This window comes from Aethalodelphis obliquidens, unplaced genomic scaffold, assembly GCF_003676395.1.
Source record: "Aethalodelphis obliquidens isolate GAN/ISIS:26980383/991018 unplaced genomic scaffold, ASM367639v1 scaffold74, whole genome shotgun sequence".
Lineage (NCBI taxonomy): Eukaryota > Metazoa > Chordata > Mammalia > Artiodactyla > Delphinidae > Aethalodelphis > Aethalodelphis obliquidens.
In genome coordinates, this window is record NW_020838018.1 from 5,507,296 (window position 1) to 5,525,803 (window position 18,508).

Consider the following 18,508-nt stretch of genomic DNA (forward strand, 5'->3'; position numbering starts at 1 on the left):
CTGAGTTAATCTAACTCATGTAGGGGAAGGAAAACACTCAAGGCCAAGCCTCCCTGTTTCTCACACCTACAGGAAACAAAAAGCTGAGAAGCACTTGAGAAGGATACATCCCAGGGGCACAGGTCAAGTAAAAGACTGATAGGTAATCATAGACTGCTTCCCCTCCCCCCACACCTATCAACTCATTAACAGGATTCTTGCATAAAAGAGGATTACAGCTGAAAGAACTGCAAGATTTAGACTCTGAGGAGGAAATTCTAGGGAAACTCAAAGACAATCAAGAACAGAAAAACAAGCATATTAGAGGAAATTGATTTAGACACCTACAGGTATAGCAAACAGTGAACATGCAGTGAACAGGCAGCATAAATCTTACCAAGATAAACATTAACCCTCCCACTGAAGTCCCAATAAATTATGTCTGGCTTTCAGCCAAAAATTACAATGTATTACAAGACAAGAAAAAATACAGCATGTAGAGACAAAGCAAGCAAGAGAACCAGACTTAAATTTGACAGATTTTGGAATTATCAGACTGGAATTTTAAAATATGATTAATAGGCTAAATTGCTCTATTGCAAAAAAAAAGATGACACGCAAATACAAATGGACATTAGGAGAACAGAGATTAAAACTGTAGGAAAGGGACTTCCCTGGTGGTCCAGTGGTAAAGAATCCTCCTTCCAACCAGGGGACGAGGGTTCGATCCTTGGTCGGGGAACTAAGATCCCACATGCCGCAGGGCAACTAAGCCTGTGTGCCACAACTACTGAGCTCATGCACCTCAACTAGAGCCCACATGCCGAAAACTAGAGCGCCCACGCGTTATGGAACCCCCGCGCCACAACTACAGAGCCCATGCGCCCTGGAGCCTATGCTCCACAACTAGAGAAGAGAAAACCCACATGCCACAACTAGAGAGAAGCCCGCACACCACAACAAAGAGCCCATGCGCTGAAATGAAAGATCCCACGTGCCGCAACTGAGACCCGACGCAGCCAAAAATAAATAAATAAATAAATAAAAATAAAAAACCTATATATTAAAAAACCTCTAGGAAAGATCCTAAAGGAAAAGTTAGTAGTTAAAAACACTACAGCAGGGATTTCCCTGGTGGCTCAGTGGTTGGGAATCCGCCTGCCAAAGCAAGGGACACAGGCTCAATCCCTGGTCCAGGAAGATCCTACATGCCACAGAGCAACTAAGCCAGTGTGCCACAACTACTGAGCCTGCACTCTAGAGTCCACGAGCCACAACTACTGAAGCCCACATGCCTAGAGCCCGTGCTCTGCAACAAGAGAAGCCACCGTGATGAGAAGCCCACACACTGCAACAAGGAGTAGCCCCTGCTCACCGCAACTAGAGAAAGCCCGTGCGCAGCAACGAAGACCCAATGCAGCCAAAAATAAATAAATAAAAAGTAAATTTATAAAAAAAAAAGAACACTACAGCAGAAATGAAAATACCTTTGATGGGCTCCCAAGTAGCCTGGACACAGCAGAGGAACAATCAATGAACTTCAAGATGGAAACAGCAAATTGAAATGCAAGAGGAATAAAAGGAAAAAAACCAGACAGAACACCCAAGGGATGTGTGGACAATTACAAAGGAAGCAACATATGTATAATGAGGATACCAGAAGAAGAAGGCAAAAACAAATGAAATATTTTAAATAATAATGGCTGAGTTTTTCAAAATTAGTGACAGACTCCCACCACAGATCCAGGAAGCCATCGGATACCAAGCCATATATAAATAAAACTATCTAGGAATATGCTGTTCAAACTTCCAGCATATAGAGTATTATTTGAAAGCTACCTGAATTACCTTTAAGTGTATAGTGTACTCTGGGGCAACCACTAAAGCTTTAAAAATGATAATTGGTATATCAAGAGGAAAGAAAATGCAATCACATAAAATGCACAGTTAAAATTACACAAGGCAGGGCTTCCCTGGTGGTGCAGTGGTTGAGAGTCCGCCTGCCGATGCAGGGGACACTGGTTCATGCCCTGGTCCAGGAAGATGCCACATGCCACGGAGCGGCTGGGCCCGTGAACCATGGCTGCTGAGCCTGCGTGTCCGGAGCCTGTGCTCCGCAACGGGAGAGGCCACAGCAGTGAGAGGCCCACATACCGCAAAAAAAAAAAAAAAAAATTTACACAAGGCAGAAAAAGAGAAGAATGAAAAAGTACAATGAATAAATATTTTAAAACGGCAGATATATGTGAATTATCTAAATATACCAATGAAAAAACAATCTCAGAGTGGATTAAAAAAAGACCCAAATATATGCTATCTATAGAAAACCCCTTTGAATGTAAAAAGATACATTAAAAGTAAAGGGATGAAGGGAATTCCTGGTGGTCCAGTGGTTAAAATTCCACCTTCCAATGCAGGGCACATGGTTCGATCCCCGGTTGGGGAACTACGGTCTCACATGCCACAGGGCAACTAAGCCTGCGCACCGCAACTACTGAGCCCGCATACTCTGGAGCCTGTGTGCCACAACTACAGAGAAGCCTGTGAGCCGCAACGAAGAAAACATGCACCGCAACAAAGGGTCTGGCATGCCGCAACTAAGCCAAATAAATAAATAAATAAAATTTTAAAAGCCATTAAAAAAAAAAACAAAAGTAAACTACAGTAGCTTTATTACTTTCAGACAAAGCTGAATTAACAAAAGGAAAATTATCAGGCATAAAGAGAAGCATTACATAATGGTAAAGGGGTAGATTCAGCAGAAGATAGAACAAGCCTTAAGAGTATGTGTTTAAAAACAGATCAAAATAGGAGGCAAGAACTGGGACTTCCCTGGTGGCACAGTGGTTAAGAATCTGCCTGCCAGTGCAGAGGACATGGGTTTGAGCCCTGGTCCAGGAAGATCCCACATGCCGCAGAGTGACTAAGCCCATGCGCCACAACTACTAAGCCTGCTTTGCAACAAGAGAAGCCACAGCAGTGAGAAGCCCGAGCACCGCAATGCTGAGTAGCCCCCGCTTGCCGCAACAAGAGAAAGTCCACGCGCAGCAATAAAGACCCAACGCAACCAAAAATAAATAATTTTTTTAAAAAAGAACTGAAAACAATTATAGTTTGAGATTTCAACAAACTTCCATTTGTACTTAATGGATTCATCAGTCGAAACAAGGACACAGTTGAACTGAGCAGCACCATCAATCAATGGGATCTAATCAACGTTTATAGAATACTTTATTCTACAACAGCAGAATACACATTTTTAAGCTCAGATGGCACTTTGATTGAGATAGACAACATTGTGGGTCACAATGCACAATTCAAAAGACAATGAAGCTAGAATTAATTAAAAAAACAGCCAGAAATAATCAAAACATTTGCAGACTGAACAACACACTTCTAAATAACATTTAGATCAAAAGAGTCCCAGATAATTTTAAAATATTTTGAACTAAAAGAGAATGGAAATACAACTTCTTTTTCTGTTTACAGGGTAAATAGTGAGTACCACTGTTCACAGCAACTCAATTGAATCAGATTTGTTCTCCCAACGACTGTGCATATGACTTTTGCATAATGAATATAATGTTCACACTAAATGCACTGGTGACCCTGAGACAATAAAAGTCTTGCAGAAAACATTGTTTGGCTTCTTTCCTGAAGAGGCAATTCAGTAACAATTGTATATCTTTTATACACTGGCCAGAAGACAGTAAGAGAAAACAGGAACATGAGGTATTTTAACTATCCAAATGTATCCTCTAACATGTTTACATAATGATAGTTTTTACATAAAAAGTGCATAATTCCCACTACCCTCATGTTGGATTCCAGTACAATTAAATTGAAGGTGGTCTTTGGGGAGAAAAGTTTTCCTCATCCATTACCTTCACAGGATGTTTTTCCTGTGTAAATTTCGAACACCCACTGAGTCTGGTGGAAAGACTGTTCATAAGTGATTAATTTCAAGGATTTACCTCTTGTGTGAGTCCTCTAATGTCCAATGAGGGCTGAAATCTGGTTCAAACACTATCCATACACAATGCACATGAGGGATTTCTCTGTGAGTTTTGTTGATTGATGGTTGATTTCTCCAAGAGAAAATTTCCAGGTTTATTATATTCATTGATCTTCCCCTGAGTTCTCTGATGCTGTACTTCCAGTCAAAGTTTCCCCATATCCATTACATTCATAGAGTTTCTCAGTCTGATGTGTCCTAAGACTGACTTCTGGCTAAAAGCTTTCCCATATTCATCATGTTAATGGGATTTCCCCGTGTGACTTCTCTGATGTGTTCTTAGGCCTGGGTTGCTGCTTTAAGTTTTCTAAAGTTTACTCCGTTGATAAGGTTTCTCCCACGTGGGGACTGTCTGATGTACTCTGAGGTTCAGTTTATAGGGGAAAACTTTCTCACGTTCATTACTAATAGGATTTCTCCCCAGTGTGAGTTCTCTGAAATCTTTAGCACTGGCATAGTTAAAGCTTTCTCACATTCAACCCATTCATTGGGTTTCTCCTCCGTGAATTCGCTGATGCAGAGGTAGATGAGAATTTTCACAGAAGGATTTTCCACACTTACTACACTGTTAAGGTTTCTGTTCTGTGTGAATTTTGATGCCGAGTGAGGTGAGACTTCCTAGAGAGACATTTTCCACATTTACTACACTCATAGGGTTTCTCCCCTGTGTGATTTCTCTGATGTCTTTTTAGGGTTGACTTATGGCTAAAAGCTTTCCCACACTCACTACATTCATAAGGTTTCTCCCCTGTATGAGTTCTCTGATGTTCTCTGAGGTTTGACATGTGGGTAAAAGTTTTCTCACATTCATTACATGCATAAGGTCTCTCCCCACTATGAGTTCTCTGATGTCCAGTGAGGTATGACTTCCTATAGAAAAATATTCCACACTCATTACATTCATAGGGTTTCTCCCCTGTGTGAATTCGCTGATGCACAACGAGGTACGACTTCCTACAGATAGATTTTCCACACTCACTACATTCATAGCGTTTTGCCCCTGTGTGACTACTCTGATGCTCAGTGAGGTGAAACTTTGTATAGAAGACTTTTCCACATTTATTACACTCATAGGGTTTCTCACCTGTGTGACTTCTCTGATGTCTTTTTATGGTTGACTTATGGCTAAAAGCTTTCCCGCACTCACTACATTCGTACGGTTTCTCCCCTGTATGAGTTCTCTGATGATCTCTGAGGTGTGACGTGTGGGTAAAAGTTTTCTCACATTCATTACATGCATAAGGTCTCTCCCCCGTATGAGTTCTCTGATGTCCAATAAGGTAATACTTCCTAGAGAAGGATTTTCCACATTCTTTACATCCATAGGGTTTCACCCTTATTTGAGTTCTCTGATGTACACTAAAGGTAGACTGAGCAGGCGAGGTTTGCCAAAATATGGTATCATGACGGAAGCTCCCTTTTGTGTCACACTTCTGGGGAATGGTAAGGGCTGCATCAGGGCTTAAGTTTCCTCCAATTTCAAAGGTCTTTATTTCTGAGTGAGTGCTTTGATGTTCTCTGCAGTGTAACTCCTGGAGGAAAGTTTTCTCAACTTTGTCTTTATTCTGAAGTTGAGCAAAAAAGTCTTCTTGCAAGTATTTTCCTTGATTTGCCAGACTTTTCTCTAAGAGGTTATCAAGTTTGCTGTCTTATAAAATAAAGAAAATTAAAATGTCTTATGAACATTAAACACATTTCTTATAGGATGCAGCCTTTATATATATGTGCTATATTGTATTTAATTATTTGCTTTCTAGGCACCAAGTCTCCCTGAAATAAACATTCCAAATGTTTATACTATTCCTATACTCCTTGAGAAAAAAGGACAACAAAATTATGATGATTATTACTATATAGTTGGCATTTTAAAAATAAGGAAATGAATGGTAAATAGATAATAGGACTCTCAAAAGTGGTTCACTCAGGAAATCTGAAAATGAGAGACTGGGATGACTGATTATGAGCAGTAGGTAGAATTGTAAGAAAAATCAGTTAACAAGGGTTTTCAAATGATAGATCAAAGAAGGGATTGGACTGAGGAAGAATAACAATGTCCAGGTCCTTATACTTCCAACTAGAGATTACAGTGGGAAGTCTACAAGCTTCCGGCTGGAGTCCCCCCTTTTCTATTCTAAACACATGAACACTAAAATAAATTTATAATTGCACTAATTTTCTCCTGATTATAGAAACAATTCTATAGCTCAAGCTCAAATCCTCCTGGAGTTATTCACAGAAATACAAATGTACAAGAAGTGTAAAAGTGATGAGAGGTAAAACCATAGTTTGACCTAGAATGAATTCACTTCTATATGCTGGCTCTAATGCCTTAGTTTACTATACCAGGGTTGTTCAACAACAAACCTCTCTTGAACATCAAATCATAAGTTTCCACTTTCACTATGATTACTCACTCTCTCGAAACTAGTCTTAACCATGACTAATCTCTATATAAGCACCCCACCTACTTCTCAACATACTTAGTTTCTATTAGCTGAGATCCTTAAATAGCATGTTTCAACCTGTTTCCAAAAGCCTATTTAGAAATAACCTTTTTATTCATTTCACATAAAAGTTTCTTTCATATGTGTGACTCATCTTACCTAGGCTATTTTAACCTTTGATGTAAAATGCCAGCCCTATGCTAAAACCTAAGGTGGCACTGAACACACTACTTTAAATACAACAGAAAACAGGAGTTAAGTGGCATCATTCTGGAAAACAACTTTTTTTTTTTAACAACTCCAGGCACATTAGATATTCTAGCTACCATTTCACAACTCCATATTTTCCAATCTAGCCTGGCCAGGCTATTTTGTCTCCTATCAGTGGTTCCTTATCTACAATAATATTTTTCAGTTTCAACATTTACCTTCTACTCACAATCCTTTCTCTAAGTAACTCTATATCCCAATTTAAGGATTAAAGATTAATCTAGATATCTTTTGAGGCAATACTATTCTCTAAACTTGACCAAGAAAATACCTTCTTAGAGCTCCCCAACACTAATTTACACTCTCACAATAAGTACTGCCTATACCATTCATCTTAACAATGAACAGATGGAGAGCACATGTGCACATTGAGGCACACACATTTTTAAGCAAATTATTATCACTTAAATCAGGATTCATCTTAAAATAAATGGCATGCTGATAGTTTTTTAGCTACCCCTAAAATAATGGTTCCTCTTTCAACTGATACCTTCTTAGAGCCTATAAAATATATTTCATGCAGCTTTGTGCTCCTAAATCTGAAACAGAACTCTCATTCTCTGATTATTTTTGCACTCCTCTGTCATATGATATAAATTAGTAGTCCTTAAAAATGCAGTATGGAACTTCGCTGGTGGTGAAGTGGTTAAGAATCTGCCTGCCAATGCAGGGGAAAAGGGTTTGAGCCCTGGTCCGGGAAGATCCCACATGCTGCAGAGCAACTAAGCCTGTGCGCCACAACTACTGAGCCTGCACTCTAGAGGCCGTGAGCCACAACTACTGAAGCCCATGTGCCTAGAGCCTGTGCTCCGCAACAAGAGAAGCCCGTGCACCACAATGAAGTGTAGCCCCTGCCCACTGCAACTAGAGAAAGCCTGTGCACAGCAACAAAGACCCAATGCAGCCAAAAAAAAAATATATATATATATACACACACACACACACACACATATATATATATATATATATATATATATATATATATATTTTTAAATGCAGTATGTTTCAGAGCTACCCAGACCACTCTCAGTTACACTGGCTTAGTCAAAGAAATTTGACTGCTGCGTCAATAAGTATGAAATACCTCTCTCCAACCTTATGGTCAAACCAATGTAACTACACAATATTAATTATATATAATGTCCCAGAAGAGGCAGGAATAAAGTAGGGAATATTCTTTTCTGGTGCATTATAATACACCAAATAATTTACCCACACACATTCATTTTAAGTACATCTTAATTTTTGTATGTGTGTATGTTTTAACATTCTGTTCCAAATAACAAGATACTATTCAGTTTTTTGTTTCTGACCATTATTTATATGGCATTTTTCTACCAATAGACTTTTGCTGCTTGATTTCATATGCATAATTTTCATTTTAGACCATGGTTGTCCTGCAGTGTGTAATATTCCATTGTATTATTATATAATGATTTAACTTTAAGTTCACATGTAAATTAGTATTGAGGTTCCTTCCAAAATTGGCCTTTTTACAAATGTTGTATGAAAAGTATCTTACTTTGTTTCCCAGTGAAAATGTACAGGAAACTCTAGAAGATAAACCTGGGAGTGAAACTACTGAGTCATGGGGAACATGTATGTTAAAATTTAAAGAAAATGCTAATCTGTTTTCCCAAATACCAATTAATACCGCTCCTGCCTTGCTGATGATTCCCTGCATATCATCATACTCTTGGAATCATAAAACTTCTCCATGTTTGAAAATTGAGTGGGAAGAACATCATACTACAGTGTGATCTGATCTGAATTTGTGCTTCCCAGAGTAAGCTTTTTTCATCTATGCCATTCATCCCCTTCTTTGAGAAATGCCTCTTTATGGACTTTGACTCTTTTTTAAATGGGTTGCTTACCTTTTTACTAACAATTTTAGTAGTTTAATATTTAACATACATTTGAGTCCCAAGTTTTTGTCTCAGGTACTGAATCAGAAAATAAAATATTTTAAATATCTGCTCTCAGAGAGCTTATATTCCAGTGGAAAGAGACAGAGGGAAAAATTCATACTTCACAATGGTATATTAGGAGTTGAGTGGTTGGGAGAAAAATGAAACAGAAAAAAGGAGGAAATAAGACTATTTGACACAGGAGTGACATTTAAAATACGATAGTCATGGAAGGCCATACTAAGGAGATATCTGTCTTAAGAGCTGAATTCCTTATGTATTATAGAAATAAATTCTTTCTGAGGTATATTTATAACAAATATCATTTCCCACTGTTTGATTTGTCTCCTCATGGTTATAAAAATATGAAACTTAGCATAAATATACATACAACTATTCTGTCCATGATAAGAAATAGTACAGAGTGACCACCCATGGAATTATCATTCTCATAAAGAAACAGAATATGACTGGATCAGAAAAACATCAGGTCTTTCTTAAGCACAAGTTTCTGCATCATTACACGTCACATCACTCATAAAATTTATAGTAATTAATTACTCTCATTTCTGTGCTGTTTTACAACTCTCTTTTAGAGGTCTTAAGAATTTGGACGTTTAGAAAAAATATATTCAATATCGGAAAAGTAAGATGTAACAAAAGTAATGAGATGTAATCCTGATGTTTTTCACATCTTGAAAAGCTAGGAAGCCAAATACATAACTTACAGCTGACAAATCAAGTAACGGTCACAATGATACTGAAGAGGTAAAAACTAAGAGAGATTATAAAAGAAACTAAAGTTGGGTGTTAAAATATGGGAAGGAAGAGAAAGTAAGCATTTTAATTTCATAACTGTTTACACATCAGGTGATTACTAGACATTGTCTAAATAAATGGATCATTAAGCAATTGCATGAGATTATAAATTTTTATGGTCACACCTTAAGCCAAAGTACAACCTAACTACGTTATTAGGAGAAAAACATACTTATTCTAAAAAGAAAAGAAAGCAGGGCTATTATTGAAGAGCTTCTGTAACATTATACACAGAAACAGCATTTAGAAGTAATTGCCGATCAATATGAATGGGCTAATGTAAACTATTAAAAGAAAATGCTATTAGACTGTATTTGAGACATACCTAAAATTAATTTGGAAAATCAAAAATATAAAGTGGTAAATTAAGAAAACATATAAAAATAATTCAGGATTCACTAATCTCAGTCAAGGCTGAATTCAATTTTTCAAAGTTAAATTCAAGGTTTAATATCATGCCAAAAAAAATCTCATAAGTATTTTTTGAAATTTGATCAGCTCATTATTAAAACATGTCATAAAGGTGCTGTAATCAATATGAAATGGTCTAGTGTAGAGATATTAAAGAGGCCACAGAAACAACAGAGAAACCAGGACCAAATACATGATTTACTGACTCTTGACTTCTAAAGTAACAATGCAGAAAACTGAAGAAAATTCCCCATGTGAATGACTGCTAAATTGCATGTTTGAATGGAAATGTTTATATCATTTATATTTAGAATAATCATCTATGTATTTGGGTTTGTACTGTATCTTGAAGCTTACTATTTGTAAGATGAGAAAATCAATGTGCTAATATTCCATCCCTTTTCTTACACACTCATTTACATCATATTTGGTATACTCTTTACACACTTCAAGATATAAGTCCTCACAAAGAAAAGTGTTTAAACTATTTCACAATGTCCACCTCTAACTGACCATTTTGGATCTAACTTCCCCTGGAGTTGTGTCTAAAGTACTCAACTCACCTGCATGGCTCTTGTTTAGAAATTCTTCCTCTAATAACAATGGATCATCTTGCTCCAACTTGATGATTACATCCGGTTTTGTAAAATAACACCCTGTAAATGGGAAATAATATGGCATTTAGATCAGCTGAACTGGCTTTAATGCACATGAATGTGAAGGAAGGAACAGTTATAGGAGTAGCAAAGTGATGGTGCTCATTTGACCTTTCCTTTGGAGAGGAAACTACAATATAGTTTTTTCTGAATCTAAAAAGGAATTGATCTCATTAAAGCCCTGAATCATAAGGATACATAACACTGAGTCTACATGTATAGAGGTTTAAATAAGGCTCTGCACAGGAACTTCCAATCATGACCATCATGGTGTAAGAGGAATAATGGTACATGCCAATCAACTGGAAACCATACAAAATCAATAAAATAATGACCTTTAGGGGTTACACATGAGACAATGGCACTGGAAAACAAGGACCTCTGAGAGAACGGAAAGAAACAGAATTTCTAGGTTATGGTACAGAAAGAAGACACCAAATCACAGCCTGCTGAACTACAGAATGCAAAGTTCAGAGTTCAGGAAAGCCAAAACAATTAGAATTTCTGGAGTAAAATATTTCAGAGGAAAGAGGTACGCTGAGAGAGAGGCAGGAAGCTCTAACAGAAAGGTCACCTTGAGTAAAATTTGTACATTCATATAAGAAAGCTTCCAACAATGCAGAAAAAGAACCCAAACACAATAGGTGGAAAAATTCCCAAGCATACACAGAGACAGGAGGTTTGGAAAGAGTGGAAAGATCTTCTACTATGTGAGGTATTAGATGCTCTGTATCCAAGAGTATTATTGTCCTACTACTGTGACCAAGTTAGTCTTAAAGAATGCTCTAGACCTGAAATAACAAGCAAATACTGAGTTAATTTAAATGATTTACTTGAATTAAATTACATTAGGGGCTTCCCTGGTGGCACAGTGGTTGAGAGTCCACCTGCTGATGCAGGGGACACGGGTTAGTGCCCCGGTCCGGGAAGATCCCACGTGCCGCGGAGCGGCTAGGCCTGTGAGCCATGGCCGCTGAGTCTGCGCCTCCGGAGCCTGTGCTCCGCAACGGGAGAGGCCACAACAGTGAGAGGCCCACGTACCGCAAAAAAAAAAAAAAAAAAAAAATTACATTAGAAGCAAACACTGAAAGGATTAAAATTATTCTCAACTAATTTACTACTCCCCCAAAAAATGACCCAAAGAATTTAAACAAATATCACAAAATCTAGCAGTCAACAATGCAAAAGTCACAATATGTAGCACACTATCAAAAATGACTAAGTAGAGGGCGGGGAGCAGGAGACAAGATGGCGGAGTAGAAGAACTTGAGCTCACCTCCTCTCATGAAAACATCAAAATCACAACTGCAATCAACCATTGACAAAAAAGACTTGAACCTACCAAACAAGATATTCTACACCCAAAGACAAAGAAGAAGCCAAAACGAGACGGTAGGAGGGGAGCTTCTGCGATATAATCAAATCCCATGCTCACTGGGTAGGTGGCCTACAAACTGGAAAATAATTATATCGCAGAGGGTTTCCCACAGGAGTGAGAATTCTGAGCCCCACGTCAGGCTCCCAAGTCTGTGGGTCTGGCATCAGGAGGAGGCACTGCCAGAGCATTTGGCTTTGAACACTAGTGGGGCTTGAGTGCAGGAGCTCCAAAGGACTGGAGGAAACAGAGATTCCATTCTTGGAGGACACACACAAGGTTTTTCATGTGCACTAGGAACCAGGGCAAAGCAGTGACTCCACAGGAGCCTGTGCCAGACATAGCTGTGGGTCTTGGAGGGTTTCTTGGAGAAGCGGGGGTTGGCCGTGGTTGTCTGTGGGGGCAAGTACACTGCTGGCGGAGGCCTCAAGAAATAATCATCACCATGAGCTCTTCGGGAGATCATCATCTTGGCACCGACAGCTGGCCCCAACCAACAGCCTACAGGCTCCAGTGCAGGGATGCCTCAGGCCAAACAACCAACAAGGTGGGAACACAGCCTCACCCACCAGCAGACAGGCTGCCTACAGTCTTCCTAACCCCACAGCTGCCTCTAAACAAACCCCCTGACAAGGCCCTGACCACCAGAGGGACAAGACCCAGCTCCACCCACCAGTGGGCAGGCACCAGTCTCTCCAACCAGGAAGCCTACACAAGTCTCTGGACCAACCTCACCGACCAGGGGGCAGACACCAGAAGCAAAAGGAACTACAGTCCTGCAAACTGAGGAATGGAGACCACAAACACAGAAAGTTAGATAAAATAAGACAGCAGAGAAGTATGGCCCAGACGAAGGAACAAGATAAAACCACAGAATAACAACTAAGTGAAATAGAGATAGCCAACGTAACTGAAAAAGAATACAGAGTAATGATAATAAAGATGATCCAAGATCTTGGGAAAAGAATGAGGCACAGATGAAGAAGATAGAAGAAATGTTTAATAATGCACTAGAAGCTTTGAGAAGGGAGTTGAACAATACAATAACTGAAATATAAATACATGAGAAGGAATCAATAGCAGGAAAAATGAGGCAGACTAACAAATAAGTGAGCTGGAAGACAGATTGTTGGAAATCACTGCTGCAGAACAGATAAAGAAAAAAGAATGCAAAGAAATGAGAACAGTCTAAGAGACCTCTGGGACAACATTATATGCACCAATATTCGCATTATAGGGGTTCCAGAAGAAGAGAGAGAGAAAGGGCCTGAGAAAATATTTGAAGAGATAATAACTGAAGATTTCCCTAACATGGGAAAGGAAACAGTCACCCAAGTGCAGGAACTGCAGAGGCCCAGTCAGGAAAAACCCAAGGAGGAACACACTGAGACACACATTAATCAAATTGACAAAAATTAAAGACAACGAGAAAGTATTAACAGCAACAAGGATAAGCAACAAATAACATACAACAAAATTCCCATAAAGTTATGAGCTGATTTTTCAGCAGAAACTCTGCAGGCCAGAAGGGAGTGGTATGATATACTGAAAGCGATGAAAGGGAAGAATCTACAACCAAGAATCCTCTACCCAGCAAGGCTCTCGTTCAGATTCAATGGAGAAATCAAAAGCTTTACAGACAAGCAAAACCTGAGAGAATTCAGCACCGCCAAACTACCTTTACAACAAATGCTAAAGGAACTTCTCCAGATGGAAAGAAAAAGTCACAACTAGAAACAAGAAACAAGAAAATTATTAATGGAAAAGTTCACTGGTAAAGGCAAACAGTAAAGGTAGGAAATCATCCACACAGAAATGATATCAAAGCCAGCAACTGTGAGAAGAGGATGGTACAAATGTAGGATATTGGAAATGCATTTGAAATTAAGAGACCAGCAGCTTAAAACAATCTTGTTTATATACAGACTTCTATATCAAAACCTCATGGTAACCATAAACTGAAAATCTACAATAGAGACACACACACAAAAGAAGACAAAGCAAGGCAAACACAACTCTAAAGATAGTCATCAAATCACCAAAGAGAAAAGAGGAAGGGAAGAAAAAAGCCCCACAAACACAAATTCAAAACAATTAACAAAATGGCAATAAGAACATACATATAGATATGCTCCACCCAAAAGACTTATAGGCTGGCTGAATGGATACAAAAACAAGACCCATATATATGCTGTCTACAAAAAACCCACTTCAGACCTAGGGACACATACAGACTGAAAGTGAAGGAATGGAAAAACATATTCCAAGCAAATGGAAATCAAAAGAAAGCTGGAGTACCAATCTTCTTATCAGACAAAATAGTCTTTAAAATAAAGACTGTTACAAAAGACAAATAAGGACACTGAATAATGATCAAGGGATTAATCCAAGAAGAAGATATAAAAATTATAAATATATATGCCCTAACATAGGAGCAACTTGATATATAAGGCAAATACTAACAGCCATAAAAGGAGAAATCAACAGTAACACATAATAGTGGGAGATTTCAATGCCACTATTATTAAACCCCACCTTCAAAGGACAGATCAACCACACAGAAAATCACTAAGGAAACACAAGTCTTAAATGACTTAGTTGATATTTATAAGACATTTCCATCTCACAGCAGAATACACATTCTTCTCAAGGGCACACAGAACAATCTCCAGGATAGATCACATCTTGGGTCACAAATCAAGCCTCTGTAAATTTAAGAAGATTTACATCATAGCAAGCATCTCCTCCAACCACAGTGCTATGAGATTAGAAATCCACTACAAGGAAAAAAACTGTAAAAAACACAAACACATGGAGGATAAACAATATATTACTAAACAACCAATGGATCACTGAAGAAATCAAAGAGGAAATAAAAAAATACTTCGACACAAATGAAAATGAAAACATGACGATCTGAAACGTGGGAGGCAGCAAAAGCAGTTCTAAGGGGGAAGTTCATAGCAATACAACCTTACCACAGGAAAGAAGAAAAATCTCAAATATTAACAACCTAATATTACACCAAAAGCAACTAGAGAAAGAAAAAACAAATTCCAAAGGTAGCATAAGGAAAGAAATAATAAAGATTAGAGCAGAAATAAATGAAAGAGAGATTGGGAAAACAATAGAAAAGGTCAATGAAACTAAAAGCTGGTTCTTTGAAAAGATAAAAAATTGGTAAACCTTTAGCCAGACTCATCAAGAAAAAAAGGAAGAGGGCTCAAACCAATAAAATTAGAAAAGAAAAAGGAGTTACAACTCACACCATAGAAACACAAAGGATCTATAAGAGACTACTACAAGCAACTATATGCCAATAAAATGGACAACCTAGAAGTAATGGACAAATTCTTAGAAAGGTACAATCTGCCAAGACTGAACCAGGAAGAAACAGAAAATATAAACAGACCAATCACAAGTACTGAAATTGAAACTGTGGTTAAAAAATTTCCAAGAAACAAAAGTCCAGGACCAGATGGCTTCACAGGCGAATTCCATCAACATTTAGGGAAGAGTTAACACCTATCCTTCCGGAACTCTTCCAAAAATTGCAGAGGAGGGAATACTCCCAAACTTGTTCTATGAGGCCACCATCACCCTGATACCAAAATGAGACAAAGACACCACAAAAAAAGAAAATTACAGGCCAATATCACTGATGAACATAGATGCAAAAATACTCAACAAAATACTAAAAAAACGAATTCAACAATACATTAAAAGGATCATACACAATGACCAAGTGGGATTTATCCCAGGGATGCAAGAATTCTTCAATATGCACAAATCAATCAGTATGACACACCACATTAACAAACGGAAGAATAAAAACTGTATCATCATCTCAACAGAAGCAGAAAAGCTTTCGACAAAATTCAGCACCCATTTATTATAAAAACTCTCCAAATGTGGGCATAGAGGAAACCTACCTCAACATAATAAAGGCCATATATGACAAGCCCACAGCTAACATCATTCTCAACCATGAAAAGTTGAAAGCACTTCCTCTAAGATCATGAACAAGACAAGGATCTCCAGTCTTGCCACTTTTATTCACTTTTACAGTTTTGGAAGTCCTAGCCATTGCAATCAGAGAAGAAAAAGAAACAAAAGGAATCCAAATTGGAAAAGAAGAAGTAAAACTGTCACTGTTCAAAAATGACACGATATTATACATAGAAAATCCTAAAGATGCTAAAAGAAAACTACCAGAGCTAATCAGTGAATTTGGAAAGGTTGCAGGATACAAAATTGATGCACAGAAATCTCTTGCATTCCTATACACTAACAATGAAAGATCAGAAAGAGAAGTTAAGGAAACAATCCCATTTACCATCACATCAAAAAGAATAAAATACCTAGGAATAAACCTACCTAAGGAAGCAAAAGACCTGTACTCTGAAAACTATAAGACGCTGATGAAAGAAACTGAAGATGACACAAACAGATGGGAATATATAACATGCTGTTGGATTGGAAGAAACAATATTATCAAAATGACTATTCTACCCAATGCAATCTACAGATCCAATGCAATCCGTATCAAATTATCAATGGCATTTTTCACAGAACTAAAAGAAAAAAATTGAAAATTTGTGTGGAGACAAAAAAGACCCTGAATAGCCAAAGCAATTCTGAGAAAGAAAAACAGAGCTGGAGGAATCGGGCTCCCTGACTTCAGACTATCCTACAAAGCTACAGTCATCAAAACAGTATGGTACTGGCACAAAAACAGAAATATAGATAAATGGAACAGGACAGAAAGCCCAGAAATAAACCCACACAACTATGGTCAATTAATCTAAAACAATGGAGGCCAGAACATACAATGGACAAAAGACAACCTCTTCAATAAATGGTGCTGGGAAAACTGGACAGCAACATGTAAAAAGAATGACACTAGAACATTCTCTAACACCACAGACAAAAATAAACTCAAAACAGATTAAAGACCTAAATGTAAGGCCAGATACTATAAAACTCTTAGAGGAAAACACAGGCAGACACTCTTTGGCATAAATTGCAGCAACATCTATTTAGATCCACCTCCTAGAGTAATAAAAATAAAAACAAAAATAAACAAATGGGACCTAATTAAACTTAAAACCTTTTGCACAGCACAGGAAACCATAAACAAAACAAAATGACAACCTACAGAATGAGATAAAATATTTGCAAAGAAACCAACTGACAAAGGATTAATCTCCAAAATATACAAACAGCTCATGCAGCTCAATATCAAAAAAACCCACAAAACAGAACAATCAATAAATGGGCAAAAGATGTAAATAGACATCTCTCCAAAGAAGACATACAGATGGCCAAAAAGCACAGGAAAAGATGCTCAACATCTCTAATTATTAGAGAAATGCAAATCAAAACTACAATGATGTATCACCTCACACCAGTCAGACTGGCCATCATCAAAAAGTCCATGAACAATAAATGCTGGAGAGGGTGTGGAGAAAAGGGAACCCTCCTCCATTGTCAGTGGTAATGTAATTTGGTAAAAGCACTATGGAGAACAGTGTGGAGGTTTCTTGAAAACCTAAAAATACAACTACCATATGACCCAGCAATCCCACTCTTGGGCATATAACCGGAGAAAACCATAATTTAAAAAGATACATGCATCCCAGTGTTCACTGCAGCACTATTTACAGTAGCCAAGACAAGGAAGCAACCTAAGTGTCCATCAACAGAGGAATGGATAAAGATGCAGTGCATATCTACCGTGGAATATTACTCAGCCATAAAAAAGAATAAACTAATGCCATTTGTAACATTTGTAGCAAAAAGAATAAAATAATGCCATTTGCAGATGGACCTAGAGATTATCACACTAAGTGAAGTCAGACAGAGAAAGATAAATATTACATGATATCCTTACATGTGGAATCTAAAAAAATGATGTAAGTGAACTTATTTACAAAACAGAAACACACTCATAAATTTGAAAACAAATTTATGGTTACCAAAGGGGAAAGGCGGGGGAGGGAATAGTTAGGAGTTTGGGATTAACATATACACACTACTATATATCAAATAAACAAGGATATACTTTATGGTACAGGGAACTCTACTCAATATTCTATAATAATCTATATGGAAAAAGAATCTGAAAAAGAATGCTTATATGAATATTTAAAACTAAATCACTCTGCTGTACCTTGAAACTACTACAACATTATAAATCAACTATACCCCAGTATAAAATTAAAATTAAATTTAAAAAAAATGACCAAGTATGAAAAGAAGGAAAACATGATTCATGACCAGGAAACAAGTCAATCAATGGGACAGAAGAAAAAATGTCATCTGAGATTAAATTTGCTTCCAAGGACCTCAAAGCTGCTATTCTAATACACTCCACAGGTTAAAGAAGATAGAGAAAAACATGAACATGTTGAGAAAACAGTGTTAAAACAAAAGTCCAGAACTGAACTTCAAGGCAGGACAATATACTCCCCGGAGGGGAGAAAAACACTAAAAGACTCCAAAGGGTTTTGTTATAAGGATTACCAATATTTACATCAGATATAAAAACTGACATAGATCTCTTTAATAAGACATGTAGGTTCTCATGTGCTTTTGCACTCATTTTGTTATGTTCCAATCATATACTTATT

At 37.7% G+C, this 18,508-nt stretch overlaps 1 protein-coding gene across 4 annotated transcripts in view; it reads right to left on the reverse strand.

Moving 5' to 3' along the window:
- Nucleotides 1–3,186: 3,186 nt before the first annotated feature.
- LOC113612314 (zinc finger protein OZF-like) overlaps nt 3,187–18,508 on the reverse strand; it is a 32,276-nt gene continuing 16,954 nt past the window's right edge. For all 4 annotated transcript variants that reach the window (XM_027092118.1, XM_027092117.1, XM_027092115.1 and 1 more), the window contains 2 exons: nt 10,409–10,501; nt 3,187–5,642 (listed from right to left, as the gene is read on the reverse strand). In XM_027092118.1, the coding sequence (XP_026947919.1) occupies nt 4,555–5,642; nt 10,409–10,501 (1,181 nt within the window). In that variant the 3' untranslated portion in view covers nt 3,187–4,554. The remainder of the gene's footprint in view (nt 5,643–10,408; nt 10,502–18,508) is intronic.